General features: G+C 53.8%; 1 protein-coding gene across 1 annotated transcript; it reads right to left on the bottom strand.

The window, feature by feature from the left end:
- Window positions 1–353: 353 nt before the first annotated feature.
- Window positions 354–23,634, bottom strand: FAM81A (family with sequence similarity 81 member A). The gene is given in 9 exon segments (XM_015420159.1): window positions 354–460; window positions 1,391–1,556; window positions 1,558–1,590; window positions 4,203–4,338; window positions 5,964–6,070; window positions 11,971–12,100; window positions 18,609–18,727; window positions 19,556–19,829; window positions 23,588–23,634. Coding segments are annotated over 9 exon segments (1,119 nt in total).
- Between the last annotated feature and the right edge of the window lie 214 nt (window positions 23,635–23,848).

A 23,848-nucleotide genomic window follows, 5' to 3' on the forward strand; every position in this document is an offset into this window, starting at 1 on the left:
GTAGCCGGTTGTGCCTTTTCCCACACGCGCAGCCCACAGTGTTTCAAGGCCCCCCCACAAACCCGTGGCCTGCGTCATCTGAGGTAATGCTTCTGAAGTCAACGGCGCTTCAAACCAGAGTCATATGGCCGTGGTTCCCACAGGTCTTCCGGGGGGAAAGGGGTGAGTCTCACCGGCAAAGCCTCGGTTGGACTATCTACAGGAATTGTACAGGTCCATGCGACGGAGGCACGTCACTGGGTCCGGATATGAAACGGACACCTAACCTGGAGGCGGACTCCAGCTTCACCTGCATCCGGCGGCTCCGTCTGCTGAGATCCTGTCTTGGAAACAGGGATCGGCCGCCCAGCCACTTACTTGACCTGCTGGATTTGCTTCTGTAGCTCTTCCTTGTCCAGCTTCATTTTCGCCTCGAGAACCTGCCGCAAGGATCCGATGCTCTCATAGATGGCGGCAAACCCTAGAAACCCGGGGAGAATGGAAACGAACTTTCAGAACGCTTTTTGGGATTCAGTGTCAAGCGTTTTCTGGAATTCGGTTTACTGTGTGTGAAATTATTTGTTTAAAATATTTTTACGCTGCCTCTCCACCGGATCAGGGTCCCCAAGGCGGCACACATAAAACATTGGGGAAGGAATTTGGGGAAGAAGACGGAGGAGGAGGAGGAGGAGGATTTTAATTGTAGATTTATGCAGAGCTATTGTTGGGCAGGAGCGCACAGGTACGGAGTTCCGGCTGGCTCCCAAGTTGGCCACACCCAGCAGGAACTCATTAGCAAATAGGCCACACCCAACAGCAGAAACTCATTAGGATTGGCTACATTAGGGGTGTGTGGCCTAACATGCAAAGGAGTTCCTGCTACAAAAAAAAGCCCTGGGTTTTGACAACAAACAAGGTAAACAGAATAAGAAGCAAAAGGTGGGTGTGGCTGGATGACCACACTTCTGGTAACAGGGGTGTGTGGCCTAATGTGCTAATGAGTGGTGCAGTCAGGGGTGTGGCCTAATATGCTAATGAGTTTCTGCTGCTGGGTGTGGCCTATTATGCTAATGAGTTCCTGCTGGACTTTTTCTACAAAAAAAGCCCTGTTTATATGTGTATTTTTATGTAAGCCGCCCTGAGCCTGCTTTGGCAGGTAGGGCGGGGTACAAATTGAATTAGATAAATAAATACATGAAGAAGAAGAGGAGGAGGAGATTGGATTTATACCCTGCCATTCACTACCCAAAGGAGTCTCAGAGCGGCTTACAGTCTCCTTTCCCTTCCCCTCCCCACAACAGACCCTGTGAGGTAGGGGGAGCTGAGAGAGCTCTTTCAAGAACTGCTCCTGAGAGAACAGCTCCGAGAGAACTGTGACTGGCCCAAGGTCACACCAGCATTCACTGCTCACCTGCGTTCACTTCCGCCTTCACTTCTTTTATATCCTCACTGACATCCACCTGGAGTTTGCTCAGCTGCATGTTGAGCCGTTCCTCTGCCTGCTTCGCCGCTGGTTCTTCCACTGCCATTTTTTGTACCTCTTCCACTTTATCCTTTTTCCCGTGGATCTCGCTGAAAAAACCGCAGCTCCAGGGCTCTCTCGTCTTGTTCCTTGAAGCAAACAGCAGGAGAACAGCAGTCAGACAAGCGGGCCCGGGCTTAACTGTTATTCTGAGTCACCCCGGAGGCAGAAGCGGAGAACCGGTGTGGTGACGAACGAGGGCCCTGGAACCTGGGCTTGAAGCCCTGCTCCCACCATGGAAGTGCTCTAGGCGACCTGGGGTCTGTCACAATCTCTCAGATGGGACTACCTCGCAGGGTTGGTGTTGTGAGAGAATGGAAGAGGAGAGAAGGATCTCTCGAAGAAAAATGGGATAGAAATCAATAAAGGCACATGCAGATTCATTGTCTGGGACCGGGAAAGGCCGTGTTCTGTGTAAACAATTCTCCGTGTTGCTCATGCAGCATTCCCTGTGAACCCGGAGGCGCTAGCTGGCCAGAGGCAGCCAAACTTGACTGTGATGAAGAGAGGGAACTATGTGAGACACAGGCCGGATCCGCAAGTGGAATCCCGACTCCAGAAGAACATCGGCCCCTCCAGACAATCTGAGGTCACTGTGATCAATCTGCCATGACACAAATGCCACGAAAATCAAGAATGTTTTGATTAAAGCATTTTTTTGGAAAAAAGCCTGGAATATAATTGTCTAAATGTTTCTAATATTTTTTGTTAAGCTAACAATACGTAACCCAGATAGCCCAGGCTAGCATGATCTTGTCAGATCACAGAAGCTAGGCAGGGTCGGCCCGGGCTAGTATTTCGATGGGTGACCTCCAAGGAATACCAGGGTTGTGACGCAGAGGAAAGCAATGGCAAACCACTTCTGAAAGTTCTCTTGCCTTAAAAAACAAGTCTAGCTCGTCACCTAGTGGTGCATAATGCTAAAAAAAGAGCGAGAACTTCTGGCTGCCAGACAATCTTAGGATCTCCTGGCTATACTACACACAATGCCATACGATGATGATGATGATGATGTTAAGCTAACAGAAGTAAAAGATGAAGGAGATCCCAAGATGTTACTATAACTAGGCATACTGGGGTTTCACCCTTCAGACCCACAGTTCCCCATGGTCCAGGCCAGAAGAAGAAGAGATTGGATTTATACCCCGCCCTTCACTACCCAAAGGAGTCTCAGAGCAGCTTACAATCTCCTTTCCGTTTCCCTCCCCACAACAGACACCCTGTGACTAGGTAGGTGGGGCTGAGAGAGCTCTCTCGAGAACTGCCCTTGAGAAAACTTGTAACTGACCCAAGGTCACACCAGCAGGCTGCATGTGGAGGAGTGTGGAATCAAACCCGGTTCTTCCAGATTAGAGTCCGCTCTCCTAACCACGACACCAAACTGGCCTGCCATTCCTTCACTCCAGACCTTTGCATTGCTTCAGCAGAACGCGCGAGGGTGTGCCGTTTCAGGAACAGGGTGCAAAATTCAAAAGCAGTGGAAGAAATCCACCAACACGGTTGCCCCCCATGACCTCTGTTTGTCCCAAGGGAGCGAGTGTGGTATGACAGGGCGGCAGCTAGAGCTGCCGAATCTGGGTCGGGAAACACCTGAGGGTTTGGGGGGGGGGTGAGGAGGCCTGAGGGGGCTAGGTTTGGGGAGAGGAGGGGCTTCAACAGGGTATAACATCATAGAGCAGGGTTACCAAGTGTCCTGTTTTTTAGAGGACATGTCCTTTTTGCTGTCTGTCCTCTTAGAATCATAGAGTTGGAAGGGTCCTCCAGGGTCATCTAGTCCAACCCCCTGCACAATGCAGGAAAGAGCACTTTGGGGGCTTTTAAAAAAACAACAACAACCTGATGAACACTTTTTGGTTTGGGAGGCTGAGCCCATTTTGTCCTATAGTCCCCCAGTGGAGGCAAGCTTCAGCTTAAATAGTCTGGGTTATTAAAAATGACATTTCTAATGATTTTAAAATGAGATTGGTCATAGCGATCAGTTGTTTGAAGTAGCTAGTTGGGGAAATACGTCCTCTCCCCCCCCCCCCCTTTTTTAAAAACCACCCTATCACGGAGTCCGCCTTCCAAAAGAGCCATTTCCTCCAGGCGAATGGAGATCCCTTGTAATAGCAGATATCCAGCCACCGCCTGGAGATTGGAAACCATAGCAGCAGTGCTTTGTGGATTGGGGCCAATGCTCCCTCGAAGCTGTGGAGTCTTGTGAGCAGAACTCCTACTTTGTGAGCTGCTGGCATTAAAGTTGTGAGCGAGCGATTTGGCTAGTTTGGTGTAGTCTTTAAGAGCGCGGACTCTAATCTAGGAGAACGGTGTCTGATTCCCCACTCCTCTACATGCAGCTGCTGGTGTGTTGGGTCAGTTACAAGTTCTCTTGGAGCTGTTCTCTCAAGAGCAGTCCTCAAAAGAGCTCTCTCAGCCCCGCCTACCTCACAGGGTGTCTGTTGTGGGGAGGGGGAGGGAAAGGAGATGGTAAGCCGCCCTGAGACACCTTTGGGTAGTGAAGGGTGGGGTATAAATCCAATCTGTTCTTCTCTTCTCCTGCATAAATTGGTTTGCCCTGGAGCCCTCCTTCCTGAGCGAAGACAAAAATGTATGAGCCAGAGACTAAAAAACTGTGAGCTAGCTCACACTAACTCAGCTCAGAGGGAACACTGACTGGGGCCCCTTTCCCCCAAACCAGGAGATATCCTCTGCTGAAACCCACGTTTTTCTCTTTGACGGCCAAGGACAGCTGATCGATCTTCTCCCGGAACTCTTTCTGAATCAGCTCCTGCTCCTGCTCCATCCAGCTCCGATTGGACGAGATCTGGTTGCTGAGGTAATCGATGGTGTCCTGCAGTCTGGGAAGGAGAAAAGCAATTCGGCACCTTCAGAAATAGGTTTCAACACAGTCTCAGTGTTTTTGGATAGAGATGAAATGCATTGTGGACTAATAATATATATATATCTCCAGCAGATTCTCCTAATGCGACCTCAGTTTTCTTGCAAAGATGCAAATGCATATTGTTCTAGGTAAAGGTTTCCCTTGCTTGAGAGCCAGTCGAATCCGACTCGTGCGGTGCGGTGCTCATCTCCATTTCCAAGCCGAAGAGCCAGCGCTGTCCGAAGACTTCTCCGTGGTCATATGGCTGGCATGACTAAAGCGAGGTGCACGGAACGTTGTTTCCTTCCTACCAAACCGGTACCTATTGATCTACTTGCAATTTCTTGCTTTCGCATTGCTAGGTTGGCAGGAGCTGGGGCCAGAGACGGGAGCTCACTCCGTCACGCAGCACTCGGGTCTCGAACTGCCGAGCTACTGACCTTCCAGCCTGCAGTTCAGTGTCTTTATCACTGAGCCACCACAGCTCCTGCCTATTGTTCTACTATTTATTTGTTTATTATACTTATATCCAGGGCGGCTTGCAACATAAATAGAATACAATAAGTACATAATTAGAAACCAGTTAAATAGGGATTGCTCCAGAGCAGTCCGATACGCTTCCTGTTAGATGTTAGCAGGACAGTAAGCATCTGTAGGAGCTGCGGTGGCACAAGTGGTTAAGACGCTGAACTGCAGGCTGTGGAAGGTCGGTAGTTCAGCAGTTCAAGACCCGGGTGCCGCAGGACGGAGTGAGCTCCCATCACTAGTTCCAGCTCCTGCCAACCTAGCCGTTCGAAAGCAAGACATTGCAAGTAGATAAATAGGTACCACTTCAGTGGGAAGGTAACAGCGTTCCGTACGCCTTGGTGTTTAGTCATGCCGGCCACATGACCACGGAAACGTCTTTGGACAGCGCTGGCTCTTTGGCTTGGAAACGGAGATGAGCACCGCAACCCTAGAGTCGGACTCGACTGGCTTTCGAGCAAGGGAGCCTTTACCTTTAAGCATCTGTAGGGGAGGCTCTTTTTGGCGCGGGGAGGCACGCGACATCCCCAGTTACAGACATTGTTAGTGTAGAGTGTTCCCTGACCTGGAATGGTCAGGCTCGCTCAGTCTCACCAGATCTCAGAAGCTAAGCAAAGTCGGCCCCGGTTGGTCCCTGGATGGGAGACCACCCAGGAAGCCCAGGGCTGCTACGCAGAGGCAGGCGAGGGCAAAACCACCTCCTGATGTCTTCTGCCGTGACCTGGATGGCTCCACCAGGAAAAAAAGTTTGCCCCACAAGCCACAAAATCCTGGCTGACCAGTATTGTCTACCCTGGCTGGCCTCTGAACATCTCTTGCCTTGGAAACCCTACTGGCTGGCCTTCGGTCACCTGCGACAGCAGCCACAGCACGCATTTCACAAACCGAGGCGATTGCATTTTGCAGACGAAATCATTCTCGTGTGTGCGTTTATTTTACCGATGGTCCGCCTGTCTCGTTGGGACTCCAGGCGCATCACAGGATTAGAAAGTGCTGCAGATATCCACATTTGCAAAAGCAGCCGGGGCCCCTCGGCTGGAGCAGAGTACCGGGTGATCGAAAAGAGGCGATACTCACTTTGTGTCCAGGAGGTGGAGCTGTTGGTTGCTCTCTTTATAAACCAGCTTCAGCTTGGCTTCCTGCTGCATGATGGACTGCTCTATTCGGCTTAGAAGGTGAGAAATCTGAAAGGGAATTCCAAAGAGATGATCGCCCCTTCACTTGGACCGGTTCCTGCTTTCTAAGCCTCCCTGAAGCTAATGGAAACTGACAAAAACTGGGAAAGAATCAAGCATCATCTAGGGATGGGCTGTTTTGTGTCCACCTGGATCCCCAGGTCAAGGTCTTTCCTTCCTGGGTGTACCCCTGGGTGACAAACGGCCTACTCTGAGGGGCCGGTTTGCAAGCTCCCGCCTTTCTCCAAGCACGAGCTCCTTGCAAGGAGTTTGTCTGCATTCTTGGCTGCTTCTTGGCCCACCAATGGTGGAAGGAGGAAACACACACAGACACACACCCCTCAGCTTGAGGGGAAAGCTGGTTTTGCAGACAGGAATGACAAAACAAAGTTGGAGTCCAGCGGCACCTTTAAGACCAACAAAGTTTTATTTAGCAGGTGCGCGCTGGACTCAAAACTTCGTTCTGCTGCTTCAGACCCATGCGGCGACCCCACCTGAAGGAATCCCAGAAACCTGCACCCAAACTCAGGGAACCACCCACAGATCTCCGACTCGTATCCATGGATCCGGCAGAACTCGAGTTCCACGAAAACCATCCGAGGCCGCGTTCCCGTGAAAAAGACCACGGTACGCGCATGGTCGGATGGGGAGGGCGGCTGCTCTCGGAGAGGTTTGTGCCGCCTTTCCTCTCTCCTCTCCGACTCGTATCCATGGATCCGGCAGAACTCGAGTTCCACGGAAACCATCCGAGGCCGCGTTCTCGCGAGAAAGACCACGGTATGCGCATGGTTGGATGGGGAGGGCGGCTGCTCTTGGAGAGGTTTGTGCCGCCTTTCCTCTCTCCTAAATGGAAGTGCTGAAGGCCTCCCCGGCGTGCAAAACCATTCCTCCGCCCCTGAGCTGTGGCCCGCAGGCCCTGGCTTGCCACGGCAGGGAAAGGGAGTCACGTTCAGAGGGTGGCTTCAGAGAAGGGTGGCTGGCTCCCTCCTGGCTACCAGCAGGGGATGGGGGGGGTACAGTTGCTAGCTCCGGGTTGGGAAGCTGAGTGCTCCCTCTAAGCAGTGGAGTCTTGTGAGCAAAGACTCTGCTTTGTGAGCTGCTGGCATTACAGTTGTGAGCGAGCGACTTGGCTACTGCACAGGGGTCATTTCCTGCAGGAGCGCACAGGAGCGGAGCTCCGGCAGTAAAGAGCCCAGGGGGTGGGCACATGCAACAAGCCCCGCCCCCTGCTCCCAGCAGCCCTCAGTCAGAGCAAGAAGCAGCCAGGTAAGTTGCAGAGCTCCCCCGGGTCCAAAACAGTCCAGTGGCACCTTTAAGACCAAGTTTTATTCCGGTACAAGCTCTCCCTCCTCTGCGAGGACAGATCTGCACATGCCCCCCCCCCAATAGCTAGCAATCCAAAAGAGTCCAGTGGAGCCTGAGCGGTGGGTGTTGCCTTCTGACACACTTCCGGTGATGTCAGGGGGTGTGGCATATGCAAATAAGTTGTGCTAATGAGTTATGCTAATGATCTCCTGCACCTCTTTGTCTACGAAATGACCCCTGCTACTGCATAAGTTAGTTTGCTCTGGAGCCATCCTTCCTGAGCCAAGACAAAAATGTGTGAGCCAGAGGCTAAAAAACTGTGAGTTAGCTCACACTAACTCCACTTAGAGGGAACACTGGAAGTTCCTGGAGATTTGGGGATGGAGCCTGGGGACCTCAGTGGGGTACGATGCCGTAGAGTCGTCCTCCACCCTCCAAAGCATCCCTTTTCTCCAGGGGAACTGATCTCCATAGTCAGGAGATGAGCTGTAATTCTGGGGGATCCCCAGGTCCAGCATTCCCTCTCAGCTGAGTGAGTGTGAGCCAGCTCACAGTCTTTTAGCCTCCGGCTCACACATTTTTGCCTTAGCTCAGGAAGGATGGGCTCCAGAGCAAACTGATTTCTGCAGCAGCCAAATCGCTCGCTCGCAACTTTAATGCCAGCAGCTCACAAAGTGGGATTTTTGCTCACAGGACTCCACGGCTTAGAGGGAGCACGGCCCAGGTCCCACCTGGAGGCTGCCATCCCTACTTCTTCAGAGGGTGGCCATGTTGGTCTACAGGAGAACAGCTGAATTCAAGTCCAGTTGGACCTTGGAGACTGAAGACGGTTTTCAGGATTTGAGATTTCAAGTGCCGAAGCGCTCTCCGACAGCTCATTAGTCGTGCTCGGGGGCCAGAGGTGGCTCGGACGATTAATTCTAGTTAAACCCACCTAACGTTTCTCTCAGTCCTTACATTTCTCCATGGAAAGCCGAAGCATTGTCTGTGTTTCTATTAAATACTGGGTTCTGGGCGCATTGCAGTGATCAGCTGTAGTTTATTTAGTGATTTCAAGCGCAGGGCAAGGACAAACAGCATGGCTTGAGTCCTGCTTTTCAAGCGTGCAAACACCACACCCAACACACACACACACACACACTCCCAAGGATAGGCTATTTACATTACAACACTTATCTGTCGGTCTACTCCAGGATCCCGGTGAGCTATTGTTCTAGAGTGGCAAGCTCTACCAGTTCCCGGTACACCTTGAGGGATGGCTGAGGCTCAATACATTACAGTTTCCCTCGACACGTTTGTGATCAAGTTATTAACAGGAGAACAGACAACGACAAAGTTCACCAGGACCAGATTCACCACAATCTGGCCTCGTGCCGCATTCAGCAGATACCGAAATAGGCTGCGGATTAAACATTTCCGTGTTTCCAAAATGGTAAACATGACCCGCCGGAGCTATGACCCGCCTCTCCCCTTCCCTCCCCCCAAAACCTACAGCTGTCTAAATGCAGATGTTCAGAATGTCACGGGATCCCTTTTCCGCCCTGAATCACTGGCACACGGTCTCGCTGAGTAACGCCGGAGGATGATGACTGAGCACATTGGGCTGCAGGATTATTTTTTTCCCTTCGCCGATGCGTCTCCAGATTGTGAGTGGGCCTCAGCGGGGCAGACGGACAAGCGCTGGCCTCTTCTGACACCCAGCAGGGCCACGGAAGGCGGAAGGCAGCCCCGAGAAACTTAAACGGCATTTGGGGAGTCACATCCTGCAACAGGGGAGGCACAGACCAAGGTTTTCCAACTCCATGTTGGGGAATTCCTGGAGATTTGGAGCCTAGGGGGGTTGGTGTTGAGGAGGGGAGGGACCTCCGCAGGATAGAATGCCACGGTGCCCACCCACCCTTCAAAGCAGCCGTCTCCTCCAGGGAAACAGCTCTCTGTTAAGTCTGAGCTCACCTGTAATTCTAGGAGAGCTCCAGGTACCTCCAGGAGGTTGGCAACTCTAAATAGACTGAGAAAGCGGAAGGAGCTGGGGTCTGTTTAGCCTGGAGAAGGGGATGACTGAGAGGGGAGAGGATCACCATCTTCAAGGCCTCGAAGGGCTGTCATCTAGAAGATGGAGCGGAGTGGTTTTCTGTTGCCCCAGAAGGCTGGACCAGAAACAACAGGTTGAAACTAAATAGAAGAGTTTTTGGCTAAACATGAGGAAGACCTTCCTGACAGAGCAGTTCCTCAGTGGAACGGGCTTCCTCGGGAGGTGGTGGGCTCTCCTTCTCCGGAGGGTCTCAAACAGAGGCTAGATGGCCCCATCTGACAGCAAGGCGGATTCCGTGAACTTAGGCAGATCACGAGAGGGAGGGCAGGAAGGGTTGCCTCAGGGCTTAGTTCTCATTGTGGCCCTTTCTGAAACGCCCAGGGAAACACTGGGCACCACTCTGGGGTCAGGGAGCAATTGTTTGGCCAGGGATCCTGGAGGGGTTTTGGTCATCTTCTGGGCATGGAGCAGGGGTCACTGGGGGTGTGTCTGTGTGTGGGGATAGGTCGTCGTGAATTTCCGGCATTGTGCAGGGGGTTGAATGACCCTGGAGACCCCTTCCAACTCTATGATTCTGTGGTTCTATAAGTTCTCGGGAGGCCATGGAAGGCCTGGAGCAAGCCACACCGAGCACCCACAAAGCTGGCCAATCCAGGGGGGTCTGCTTGATTCAGATTCTATCTGCTTCCATCCAGAGCAACCCTGGCAGCGCTGCCACTGCAAGGATTCAGCTTGGTCCCCTCCCAGCCAGCGCGGACTCCCCTCCTGCACACTAGGGCTGCCAAGCTCCAGGTGGCACCTGGAGATCTCCTGCTGCTAGTACACTTGCTCTCCAGACGACCAGGATGTTTACCTGGATAAAATGGCCAATTTAGAAGGTGGACTCTATGGCATTATACCTCATTGAAGTCTCTCCCCTCCCTTCCCCAAGCCCCGCCCTACTCAAGCTCCACCCCCAAAATGTCCAGGTATTTCCCAGCCTGGAGGTGACAACCCTCCTGGACGCACGTGGCTGTGGCCATGGGGAGGAGAAGGCTGCCAGGCCACAGGGACCCTTCGAGCTGATCCAGCCCAACTCTTCTGACAAAAACAAACCTTCCAGTCTCTTTGCTCACCTCCTTCTCCCAGTTGCAGGCAAGGCTCCCTCTCAGCTGTGGAGTCTTGTGAGCAAAAATTCTCCTTTGTGAGCTGCCGGCATTAAAGTGGTGCATAAATCAGTTTGCTCTGGAGCCCTCCTTCCTGGGCTAAGACCAAAATGGGTGAGCCGGAGGCTAAAGAACTGTGAGCTGGCTCACACTCCCTCAGCTCAGAGGGAACACTGGTTGCAGGGTGTAAGAAGGGAACAAGGAGACGATTTGTCTCCTGGCAAAAGGGCCATCCATTATTGAAGAGGGTCGAGGAGACGCATCAGACAAGGAGATTACATTATTTGTACACGACCATGTTATCGGGAAAGCAAACAGATTCAAGGCTTCTGTTTTATTCCGGCTTCTGCTAACGTCTACTTTGGCTCAGATAAATTCCATGCAGAGAGAGCGAAGGTGTATCTCAGTTGCGAGCTGGCACTGCTTCCCTACTACTTTCACTGCCCTGGTTTTCCACCCCCCACCCCCCCGGGGCATCGGAGGTTGGCAAATGTGCTTCAGAATGACCTCATAGAGATCTCCCCCCCCACACACACACAAAGAATTGCCATTCCCGCAGCACCCTGGGGAAGGGAGGGGAATGCCTTCAAAACCAGTTGACACCGACCTGTAGTGTAAAGGTGGCCTAAGAGACACTGGGTTGTATCCCACCGAGAAAAACCTTCTGCCTTAGTGGAGCAGCAGGGCAGGACACATCCCGCCTGGGCCCAGCCATCATCACCACGCAGCCCCTCCTCGTTCCCACAAGCTTTGTCGGTTTTGGAGCACTTCCAAGGGATTCTGGGAAACTATGAAAGGCGCTCCCCAAGAACGCAACATGGCTAGAGAGAAATACACTGTGGCTTCCCTGCTGAGGGCACTCGGGTCTTCCCAACGCCTAGAGCTGTTTAGGAACTGCTTGCGAGGTTCCGGGTTCTCCCAGAAACCAAAAGGAGACCCGTCTGCAGGGGTCATTTCCTGCAGGAGCGCACAGGAGTGGAGCTCCGGCAGTAAAGAGCCCAGGGGGCAGGCACATGCAACAAGCCCCGCCCACTGCTCCCAGCAGCCCTCAGTCAGAGCAAGAAGCAGCCAGGTAAGTTGCAGAGCCCCCCCCCCCGGTCCAAATCAGTCGAGTGGCACCTTTAAGACCAAGTTTTATTCAGGTACAAGCTCCCCCTCCTCTGCGAGGACAGATCTGCACACGTTCCCCCCCACCAATAGCTAGCAATCCGAAACAGTCCAGTGGAGCCTGAGCAGTGGGTGTTGCCTTCTGACACACTTCCGGTGATGTCAGGGAGTGTGGCAATATGCAAACGAGTTATGCTAATCAGTTATGCTAATGAGCCCCTGCACCTTTTTTTTCTACAAAATGACCCCTACCCATCTGCCACAGGAGCTGAAAGTGATGGGGAAGGGGGACCCACCCTTTCGCCTTCTTGGTATCTTACCTGGATTTCTGCTTCTTTGATTTTCGACTCCAAGATCAGTTTTGATGCTTGCTGGTCTTTGCTGAGGTTCTGGAGTCGCTCGTAGGTCACCTTGTGCTCAGCAGACAGCCTGGCTAAGCCGGCATCACACCTGTTCAGTTAAATCACAGGCAGGGATTGCCATTAGGATCCGGGGGGAAAACCCATTTCCTCCACTGCTGCAGGCCACAAAAATCTGGCTTTCACTCCACCACCACCCCTGACATCAAAAAAGCCTACATCACTTAATTGTGTACACACATTCTGCACGCTGTTCCCACTCAGGAGATGGTGGGACATAATTGGAGTACTTAGAAGTCACCAAACATACACCCTGGCAGTGTTCCCTCTAAGCTGAGTCAGTGTGAGCTAGCTCACAGTTTTTTAGCCTCCAGTTCACACATTTTTGTCTTAGCTCAGGAAAGAGGGCTCCAGAGCAAACTAAGTTATGAAGTAGCCAAATTGCTTGCTCACAACTTTAATGCCAGTAGCTCACAAAGTAGAATTTTTGCTCACAAGACCCCACAGCTTAGAGGGAACATTGCACCCTGGACCTGTACAGATGCTGATAATGGGAGGGAGGTGATTCAGGTGATGGGGGATGTGTGGATTCACTGTGTAAGCATGCTTTTACCTGCAGCCCTGGTAAGGATACTGGGGATGAACCTCTGTTGGAGGAGGAGGAGATTGGATTTATACTCTGTCTTTCACTTGGAGTCTCAGAGCAGCTTACAAACTCCTTTCCCTCCCCCTCCCCAGGATAGACACCCTGTGAGGTAGGTGGGGCTGAGAGAGCTCTTGACAGAAACTGCTTGTGAGAGAACAGCTCTGAGAGAACTACGGCTTGCCCAAGATCACCCAACAGCTGCATGTGGAGGCGTGGGAAATCAAACCCGGATCTCCCAGATTAGAGTCTGCGCTCCTAGCCACTACACCAAACTTGCAGCATGGAATTCTGCGCTGTTTATGCAGGGCTCCTCGCCCCCCTTGCCAATTCCTGGTTGGGAAATCCCTGGAGATTTGGGGGGCGGAGCCTGGGGAGGCGGGGTTTAGGGAGATGAGGGACCTCAGTGGGGTATAAGGTTATAGACTCCGCCTTCCAAAGCAGCCATTTCCTCCAGGGGAACTGATGTCCGTCATCTGGAGATGAGCTGTAATTCCAGGGGATCCCCAGGTCCCACCTGGAGGGTGGCAACCCTCCCCCACTCATAGCGTTGAGCTGGAATTTCCCACTGGTGAGGTCTTGAGGCTTCAGGGAGGAAGAGATGGGTGGGAAGGTTGCACAGGGGTGCCCGAGAGAAACATGGCAGAGGGAGATTAGCGAACTGGACAGCTGTCCAGCTTGGTGGTGGCGACAGCTTTTGCATGCTTTGGGGTTTTATTTATCCCAGCCAAGTTTCAGCTCACCCCACCCCTTCTGTCTTGCCAGGTGCGTCCCCCCCACCTCCACCCACACCTGTGCTCTTTCCCCGAGCAAGGAACTGCAGTTTCACCCTTTCCAACTTCTGATCAGTCCTCCAAAAACACTGTCTGGAGATCAGCTCTTGGTGGAATCCTCATTGTGCAGCCATGAACGCACACGCATACACACACGCACACACAATTTCATTCATGTAGCACTTAGAAACGGAGACTGGGCTCTTACATAAAACCAAGCGTTCCTTCCCCTCCCCTGCAGAGATTTCCAATAAATGGCTGAGCCCACACACAAATCTGTGCTCGAGGCGTGCGGGAAGTGGAAGATTTCAGCGGAGGGAAACAAAACTCTCCTACCCAAAAGGATGTTCGGAGGGCCCGAGATAGATCATTACTTGGCACAGGCTCCCTTGAAAGGAGGTCAGTTTGCGATCACCGTTATGTTCAAGGGGACGTGTTTGAAAATAATTACCTTCCCAAAGAGAAAAACAAGGACTGCTTGTTAGTTACAAGCGGTCTCTCTTGAAAACGATTAACCAGATTGTCTCATGATTTAACACCCTGTTAGTCCGTGAAGAAGCAAGACAGGAGGGGGGAGGGTCCTGCGCATTCCTTGGGCAGCAAAGGTGACAAACAAGCAGGTGTTGGAGCGCATAAAACCAGACATGCCATTGGAAGGGGAAAAATCACAAAACTGCGACTGACTTATTTCGGCCATGCCGTGCAGAAGAACTCACCAGAAAAAGCAACGATGCTTGGATGGGTTAGTGGCAAAAGGGAACCGGGCCGCCAAAGGACACGGTGGCTAGGCACCGTAAAAATCGACACCAGCCTGAGCATGGAGCGACTCAAAGGAACAGCACAAGATTGGAAAACGTGGAGAGAGAGCTGGGCCATAGAACCGCCAAGAGTCGAGCTTGACTGAATGGCTAATGACAACAACATTCGTCCATTAGGGGAACTAGTTTGGGATGTCACATCAGTAGGGTGACTGTGCTACAGGGTGGCCAGATCCAGGTCAGGAAACTCCTGGAGATTTGGCAGTGGAGCCTGGGGAGGACACGGACCTCAGCGGGGTACAGTGCCATAGAGCATCCGTTTTCTCCAGGGGAACTAATCTCTGTCATCTGGAGATGAGCTGTAATTCTGGGGGGATCCTGGGGGCTGGCACCCCTAGAAGACAGGGGCTCCAGACTCTGGAAGCTGATGCTGGAATCAACAGTTGGGGGGCTTAAGGACCCAGCAGGTGTCTCATTCCAGCACTAGCTGCATCCGGCCTTGCTTCACTCCCAGCCATAACCCACACTCAGAGCGGAGCCTCAGTCTCCAGGTCCTGCCTGTTCTGCCCATCGAAGCCAGCAGGAACATTGCATTTTGCCCAGACATATTTGAAAGGACGTCCTGGCTGGGGTGACGTTGCCAAGTTCCTGTCTCCCTCTCAGACAAAAAAAGAGAACGATTTGATTGGCAGCCGTTGCAATGGTCTGCTTTTGCCTGAAGAAGGAAAGGATATGGGAAGAACCGAACCGGCACGCCAACCAGCTCGAGTTGCCAGCACACCGGATTGTCGTGAGAAGGCGGCAGCCTTTCAAAGACACCGTTTATAGCGGCGGCGCTGCGTGCGCCTCGCTGCCTTCCAGCTCTCAGAGGGCTTATTTTCCCCTGTTGCTGAAAAGCCGCTTTTGTCGCTGACAATTCAGAGCCATCCCCACGTCCTCGGGGGAGAGAGCCGCTGCCAGAGCGGTGTGTGTGCGTGTCTGTGTGCGTGCCTGTGCCAAAGCAACAGCCCCCCACCCCCCACTCTGCAGTCGGCGGGCACAGCAAAATGAAAAACACGCCTGAAACAAAAAAGAGCCCATCGGGGCTCCAGAGCACGGTGACATTCCTGAACACGCCGTTCTGTTCCATTGTGCCAAGAGAGGGTCAGGGCGATCTGCCAAAGCTCTGAGCTCTGGTGGGCAAACAGGCCTCTCTGCCCCACCCCTCCTCTACCCAGCGGGCTCCTCTCTCTGCCCAGTGGGCACACTCAAGGACAGAGTCTGCAGGCCTTCAGATGGCAAACCAGGAGGCATGGGCCTATTGCCTTCTTTTGCTGACTCACTGTCCCATGCCCAGTTTGACATCGTTGGACTTGGGGGCCCTGGGAAATACATCCGGAGCCTTGCCTCCCTTGCTGCTAAGCTCTCTGCTTAGGACGGTTCTCTTGATCCCCCGTTTCAAGAAAGCATGGCCGAGATGCTTCATTTCCTCCGGCAACACCAATCACACCAGAACCCCTGCAGACAAGCTCTTCGAGCCGTTTCCAGACACACACACACACACGCATGCACGCATTCCAGTTTTGCTCCCGCGCTCATCCGGCGATCCTCTCAGCAACAGAAACGACATGGGACTTTGCAGGGGAGGGCTTCCCCCAAAAGAGGCTTTCCATACAATACGGGACACCCGGCAAGAGCCCTAGATGAGTCCCAGTGAATTCACGGAAGAATCCATTAGAAAATTAAGTCCCAATAAGCGAGAGTGTCGCCTGCAAAGGCCGTGAGTAATCTAATTTAATCTAATTGCTGGTTAAACCAGACTGCAGTCTTGAAAAACGGCCCAGATTATACATGCGACAGGGATCTGGAAGCCGTCTGTGTGAAGCAAGGCACTTGGGCAGCTCGGGAGGCCCCCGGTGTGCGCTTTGGGATCGGTTTGCCAAGTGCCCCCAGCCACCGGTGGGGGATGCGGGGGTGGGGTTGCCAGGTCCAGAAGAAGAAGAGATTGAATCTGTACCCTGCATTTCCCTCGGAGTCTCAGAGCAGCTTACAAAATCCTTCCCTTCCCCTCCCCACAACAGACACCCTGTGAGGCGCGTGGGGCTGAGAGAGCTCTTTCCAGAACTGCCCTTGAGAGAACAGCTCTGAGAGAACTTGTGACCGACCCAAGGTCACACCATCAAACCCGGTTCTCCCAGATGAGAGTCTGCGCTCTTAACGACGACACCAAACAGGTTGGGAAGCTCCTGGAGATTTGGGGATGGAGCCTGGGGAGGACAGGGACCTCAGTGGGGTACGAGGCCACAAAGTCATCCTCCACCCTCCAGAGTAGCCCGTTTTCTCCAGGGGGACCGATCTCTGTAGTCTGGAGATGAGCTGTAATTCCAGGGGATCCCCAGGTCCCACCTGGAGGGCTGGCATTCCCAGTTTGGGGCCAATAATGGTGTTTTGAGGATTTTGGTTCTTTCCCAAAGAGTTTCATACCAAGAGGAGCCAGGGGCCGCACAGCGAGAAACCCCAGCTCTGTCTCTAGAGAGTGGAGATGTTCTTTTTTTGTGACTCATCAAAGAGATCTTCAAGCACTGGCACAATCACACCTCCAATTTCTCCACCAGTAAACCACCTACAGGCAAAGCAAACAACTTCTGCAGAGCATCTTTGTTTTTACAAAGACCCGACAGATCTCTGCAATGAAGCCGTTCCACCGACTGCATGTTATTTTTTTCGTTTTAGTGTGCGCGCGTGTGTGTGTGTGTGGGAGAACAAAGGAACAGCGAATTGCCAAATCCAGACATCCCGTTCTGATGCGTCCTCCTCAAGCGGAGGACCCTGCCCTGCGATGGGGTCGTGTCCCAAACACAACCATCAGCACCGCTTCGATTTTCTCTTTCCTGCTTTCCAAGGAAAGAGACTTCGAAAGGGAGCCAGTCTGGTGTAGCGGTTAAGTGCACGGACTCTAATCTGGGAGACCCGGGTTTGATTCCCCACTCCTCCTCCACTCGCACCTGCTGGATGACCTTGGGCAAGCCATAGTTCTGTCAGAGCTTGTGACGAAATGGCATTTACCTGGGTGTGTAAGATGGAGGCCGTCTGTACCTGGTGTTTAAACCAGTTCCCCATAAGGGTAAGTGGCCTGTAGTTCCGGAGGGGGGCCTGCAGGGATAACCCTCACCGGGTTGATGGGACTTCCTCATTTGCCTGCCTACATTTCGCAGAAGCGCTAGGGGAAAAGGGCGAGGAAATATGGACACGCCCCAGGGGTGGTGTTAGGGGGGAAAGGCTTTGGCCCTGAGGGAGGAGTTCGGTCTTCAGCCTGGTCTTCAGCCTTTGGCTCAGTGTGGACGGCCGCTTCGAGGGAGCAGACGGGGGGGGGGGGCTCCTGTTGCCTCAAACTCCAGGGCACCCAGGCCACTATACACCGTGGTTGGAGGGCAGGAGGGCAACAGGACCAGTGACCAGTCCGGTGGAGGGCTCCAGAGACAGTGAGGGGTGTGTCGGGGACAGAGGAGTGGCGTTTTAAGTCGTGTTTATTTTCTGCCCAGGTTGTGTTAATGTGCTCGTGTTTATTTACTGTGCTTAAGTTGCAAATAGTTCAAATAAATCTTTTTTTCGGATTCTAAGACCTGGTGTGCCTTGACTACCTAGTCCTCCTTGCTCAGCACATTACCAGGGGCAAAAGGAGGCCGGGGATCCCAAACGGGCCCAAATCTCTCTCCAGGGGGTGCCCAAAGAGTGCGGTACCAACTTCCCAAGGGTGGGGAAATCAGCCAGAGGGGTCTCACTGTCCCTCTAGGAAGGCGGTGGCAATCCAGTGAGTAGTGGCAGCGTGTAACGAAGAGAAATAGCCCCACCAGGAAAGGGTGGGAAGGCAAAAACAGCGGCTTGCGAGCCACAGGACGGCTGCTCAGTCTCCCAGGGCTGAGGATGGGTCCCTGTTTCACCACAGAGCTGTTTTTGAAAAAGAGCAGTTTCGGTCAAGAGCTCTCTCAGCCCCACCCACCTCACCGGGTGTCTGTTATGAGGAGGGAAAGGGAAAGGAGTTTGTCAGCCGCTCTGAGACACCTTTGGGTAGTGAAGGGCCGGGTATCAAACCCAATCTCTTCATCTTCTTCTTCTACTGTAGCAGTCAGACCACGACTGGGGAGACAGGGTTGCCAGTCTCCAGGTGGGGCCTGGAGATCTCCCAGAATCTCAACTGATCGCCAGACTACAGAGATCAATTCCCCTGGAGAAAATGGCCGCTTTGAAGGGTGGGCTCCGTGGCTGAGGCCCCGCCCCACCCCAACCCACCTCCCCTGCCCCCACCCCAATCTCCAGGGCTTTCCCAACCTGGAGTTGGCAACCCTATGGGGACACCTGGATTAAAGTCCCCAGTTGGCCATCCCGTTCAGGTGAGCTCGCAGCAGCGACTCTCTCGCAGAGAAACAGCCCCTCCCCAGGGCCTACCTCGCGACGCGGCCTCTGAGGTCGCCCAGGCTGGACAGCTGGCGCATCTCCAGGCTCTTCAGGGTCGAATTCGTGCCGTAGCTGAGGTTATCCCTGACTCGGATCTGTTCCTGCAGAACCTGCAATTGATAAACAAAAAGACTGGTCAAGGCAAGATCTCGGAAGGTAAGCGGGGTCGGCCCTGGTTAGTCCTTGGATGGGAGACCCCCAAGGAAGCCCAGGGTCGCTACGCAGGGGCAGGCAAGCACCTCCGTTCGTCTGTTGCCTTGAAAACCCTACAGGGGCACCATCAGTTGGCTGTGACTGGATGGCACAAGGTCAAGGTCAAGGTCTCCCTTGCTCGCAAGCCAGTCGAGTCCGACTCTAGGGTTGCGGTGCTCATCTCCGTTTCCAAGCCGAAGAGCCAGCGCTGTCCAAAGACTTTTCTGTGGTCATGTGGCCGGCCTGACTAAACACCAAGGCGCACGGAACGCTGTTCCCTTCCCACCAAAGTGGTACCTATTTATCTACTTGCAATTTCTTGCTTTCGAACTGCTAGGTTGGCAGGAGCCGGGGCCAGGGACGGGAGCTCACTCCGTCATGCGAACTGCCGAACTACCAACCTTCCGGTCTGCAGCTCAGCGTCTTAACCACTTGAGCCACTGCAGCCCGGGGTACCCACCACCAAAACACAGAGACGGGGAAGAAAGGAACACGGAGGTAGAACTCCTGCAGTTCAGGTATTGTCCTGATTTTGCTTTTAAAGGGGGCGGGGACATACAGCTTAGCGCACCTTGGTGCAATTAACACCTTCGGTGTACGTGCGATCTTGCGCAAGTAGTGCCAGCCAACCCTCCAACCATCCTGCCAACGCTCTGCCCGGCCCACTCCCAGTGTTTCCTTCCTCTCAGGGAACGAGGACCAGCACAGACGCCCCAGCAAAGGAGGCGCTGCCCCCACCCACTGACCTCGATGTCGCGGTTGAGCTGCCGGACTATGGCGGTGATGTTGCGGATGTGCTCCTCGAGGAGCTGGCGGGCCAGGCGGTCTCCTCCCCCCTTGTTCTGCATCCTGTGCAGGGTGGAGACGATGTCCTCCTTGATGCGGAAGGCGTGCTCCACCAGGGCGGCCGTCGTCTTCTCATGGCTGAGGATGCGGTCTTCGAGCTGGTCCACCAGTCTGGCTGACCCAAGCGGAACAGCGGTCAGAGCCTGGCTGTGCAGCGGGATATTCCGGATGCGCCTGGAGACAGGAGGGCACCAAGGGAGAGAGGGAGGGCCTCGCTGCGGGGCCCCTGCACTCACCGGATCCCACGGGGCTTTCCCATCAGCCATGGCGTGCCACGGGAGCCTTCTGGCCTGGGCACCGGGGACCCTGTGGGGTGAGCTGCCGCTGAGGATGGCAGGAAGGAGGAGGGGTTTTGCTTTCCCAACATCTCTGCTCCCCTGGCACCTTCCTGGCCCTGGCCCAGCAGTAGCTGCTGCCTGCCTGGGCCTGGTCCAGCGATAGCTGCTACCTGCCTGGGCTTGACTGGGGCATCGAGATGGCCTTGGAGCTAGTTGAGCCAAACAGCCCAGTGTTAGGGTTGCCAGGTCTGGGTTGGGAAATACCTGGAGATTTTGGGAGTGGAGGCTGGGGAGGGGAGGGGAGGGGGCTCAGCAGTGTAGAATGCCCTAAGGTCCACCCTCCAAAGCGGCCGTTTTCTCCACGTGAACGAATGTCCATCATCTGGAGATCAGCTGTGACTCAGAGATATCCAGGCCCCACCTGAAGGTTGGCAACTCCACCCAGCATGACTCTGGCCAGCAACAGTGGGGGGCACTGATGCACCTGTTGCATTCTCCTGTGGGGGGTGGGGGGGAAGTGGCAACAGGTGAGCTCCTGTCCCTCACCAGGGTTTGGCTTGGTTTGCTTCTGCCCACCTGTGGCTTCCTGCCCACCTGTGGTCCGAACGGGCAGAGACTGACCAAGAGAGAGATCTTGGAGTCGTAGTAGATAACTCAATGAAAACGTCGAGGCAGTGTGCGACTGCAGTAAAAAAGGCCAACGCTATGCTGGGGATTATTAGGAAGGGGATTGAAAACAAATCGGCTAGTATCATCATGCCCCTGTATAAATCGATGGTACGTCCTCATTTGGAGTACTGTGTACAGTTCTGGTCACCACACCTCAAAAAGAATATTATAGCTTTGGAGAAAGTGCAGAAAAGGGCAATTAGGATGATAAAAGAGTTGGAACACTTTCTCTATGAAGGAGGTTTAAAGCGCTTGGGGCTCTTGAGCTTGGAGAAACAACGGCTGAGGGGGGTGACATGATCAAGGTTTACAAGATTATGCGTGGGATAGAGCAGGTAAGAGAAGTCCTTTTCTCCCTTTCTCCCAATACAGGAAATTGTGGGCACTCAATGAAATTGCTGAGTGGCCGGGTTAGAACGGATAAAAGGAAGTCCTTCTTCACCCAAAGAGTGATTAACACATGGAATTCACTGCCACAGGAGGTGGTGGCAGCTACAAGCATGGACGGCTTCAAAAGGGAATTAGAGAAACATTTGGAGCAGAGGTCCATCAGTGGCTCTTAGCCACAAGGTATAGATAGGAACTCTCTGTCTGGGGCAAGGGGTGCTCTGTATTCTTGGTCCCTGGGGGGGGGCAACAGTGGGAGGGCTTCTGGAGTTCTGGCCCCACTGCTGGACCTCCTGATGGCACCTGATATTTTTGGCCACTGTGTGACCCAGAGTGTTGGACTGTATGGGTCATTGGCCTGACCCAACATGGGCTTCTCTTATATTTGTCGTGTGCTCCACGGGGGGGGTGCGGGGGGGGGGGGGGGGTTTGACTTCCCTGGGGAGTTAAAGGGGCAGCAGCCAGATGTTGTGCCAGGACAAGGCTGCCAACTTCCAGGTGGCAGCGGGAGACCTCCTGCTATTACCATCGATCTCCAGGGGACAGAGACCGGTTTGCTTGGATAAAATGGCTGCTGTGGAAGGTAGACTTCATGGCATTGGACCCTGCTGAGGCCCCTCCTCTCCCCAAGCCCCGCCTTCCTCAGGCTCCACCCTCAAAATCACCAGGTCTTTCCTAGCCCACCTGTGGCTTCTCAGGGCAGCAGCAGCAGCAGCCCAGGTCCCGTCCCCCCAGCCACTGGTTGCGAAGGGGAGGGCACGGTTCCCAGATGCAGGTTGGGAAACTCCTGGAGATTTGGGGATGGAGCCTGGGGAGGACAGGAACCTCCCTCAGTGGGGCACAATGCCAGAGAGTCCACCCTCCAAAGCATCCCTTCCCCAGGGGGAACTGATCTCTGTCGTCTGGAGATGCTCTGTGATTCCAGGGGATCCCCAGGCCCCACCTGGAGGCTGGCACCCCTACCGCCTCCTTGTCTCCCTCCCTGCTCCCCTCTCGGCCTGCCAGGTCGCCCGCCTGCATCCTCATCTCAGCCCCTCTCAGCTCCAACCTCCTCGGCCGGCAACCCAGTCGGCCTCCCATCGATCTGCTCCATCCAGGGCCCCTCCCAGCCATCCCACCCGTCTTCCTGTCTGCTCAGCCTCCAAACCTCCAAGGCAAACATTCTGCAGCTGGATGCCAAAAGAGGACCCCCACGGGCAGGGGGGAGAATCTCTCGCAGAAAGAGAACAATTCGCTCACCAAAAACGGCAGTGCACACTAGTGTTCCCTCTAAATTGAGTTTGTGTGAGCCGGCTCACAGTTTTCAGCCTCCGGCTCACACATTTTTGTCTCAGCTCAGGACGGAGGGCTCCAGAGCAAACTTGTTTACGCAGTAGCCATGTGTGGGAAAGTGTTCACAGCCCGGCATGGCTGTGCAACTAGGAAGCAGGAACTGGGCATACTGTAGAGCTTTATGGGAAGTCTGTTTTTGCGACGTCTATTCAATATACCTTATACAGAAATGGCCAAGTCTCCCTCAATCCAAAATTCTGCCACAAAAACCCACAGGGTGTTTCATCACCTCTGGGCTGAGAGAGGCATCTCCCTGAGCCGGGGGGGGGGGGGCACCAAACACTGAAAGAATGCATCAGCTTCTTTGGCACCATTTGGTTTTCTCATTTTTTGTTTTTGCTAAACTGTCTGTTTTCTTCTCCTTTTGGCTGTCCTGGGAAGTGGAAAGGAGCGGTGCCCACTTCCCTCCCCACAACCGGGGCTGGAACTCTGAACCAGCAACGCCTCAAGTTTCGGCAACGGAGAGCCAGTCTAGTTTTCAGGGTCGGACTAGAATCTGGGAAACACGAGTTCGAATCCCCATGAAATTTGAAATCTGCCCTGGAAGCTCGCTGGGTGTCTGGGGGCAGTGATACGTTCTCAGCCTGCGGTAGGCACGGGGTTGTTGACAGGATAAATCGGAGGAGAAGAAACTGATGCCAGCTGCTTTGAGCCCCCCCTTGGGGAGAAAGGCAGGGTATAAATGATGCAAAATGAATTAATTACCTTAGGGCATTGTGTGTAGAATAGCCAGGAGATCCTAAGACTGTCTGGCAGCCAGAAGGTCTAGCTCTTTTAGCGTTATGCACCACTAGGTGGAGAGCTAACTTGTTTTTAAGGAATGAGACATTTCAGAGGCGGTTTGCCATTGCCTGCCTCTGCATCACGACCCTGGCATTCCTTGGAGGTCGCCCTTCCAAATACTAGCCAATGCCGACCCTGCTTAGCTTCCGAGATCTGACGGGATCGGTCTAGCCCGGGCTATCCAGGTCAGGGCATCAATGACACAGATAAAATAAATTTGAAATGAAATAAAGCTGGAACAGGCACCGGCTGCCCACTCTTATGCATATCCTCACAGTCCTACGGGCTTGGAACTGACGTTTGAAAAGAAACAAGAGAGAGCAGCGGTTCTCTCAGGAAAGTGAACCCCACCCACACAAGGCAGCGCTCTGTATGCTTCTGCAGAATGGAGCCATCCACAGGGCCCTGAGACTCGCTCGCCAGGGCCACCCACCTTCCCCCCCCCGCCAGCCAGCCCCCGCCTCCTCTGCAGCCAGAAGGTACCTTTCCGTGGGGCCGAGCGTCGGGAAGATCGGGCTCCGCTGGGCCATTGTCTTCCTGTCCAGGCCTCTATGTCTGTGGGGAAGCAACAACGCATTGTGCTCTTTAAAGGCCTCGCGGGACGCAGGTGTTTCTGCCTGGCACATCTGAAAGCGACCTCACGCGTCCCGAGCCGTGGCACGGTGCGGACATCGGAAGCGGCTGCCCTTTCCGACCTCCCACAGCCGAGGCGCGAGGCGGGTTTTCCAGAGGGGAAGGCGGCAC

This window comes from Gekko japonicus, unplaced genomic scaffold (assembly GCF_001447785.1).
Source record: "Gekko japonicus isolate JY-2015 unplaced genomic scaffold, Gekko_japonicus_V1.1 scaffold369, whole genome shotgun sequence".
Lineage (NCBI taxonomy): Eukaryota > Metazoa > Chordata > Lepidosauria > Squamata > Gekkonidae > Gekko > Gekko japonicus.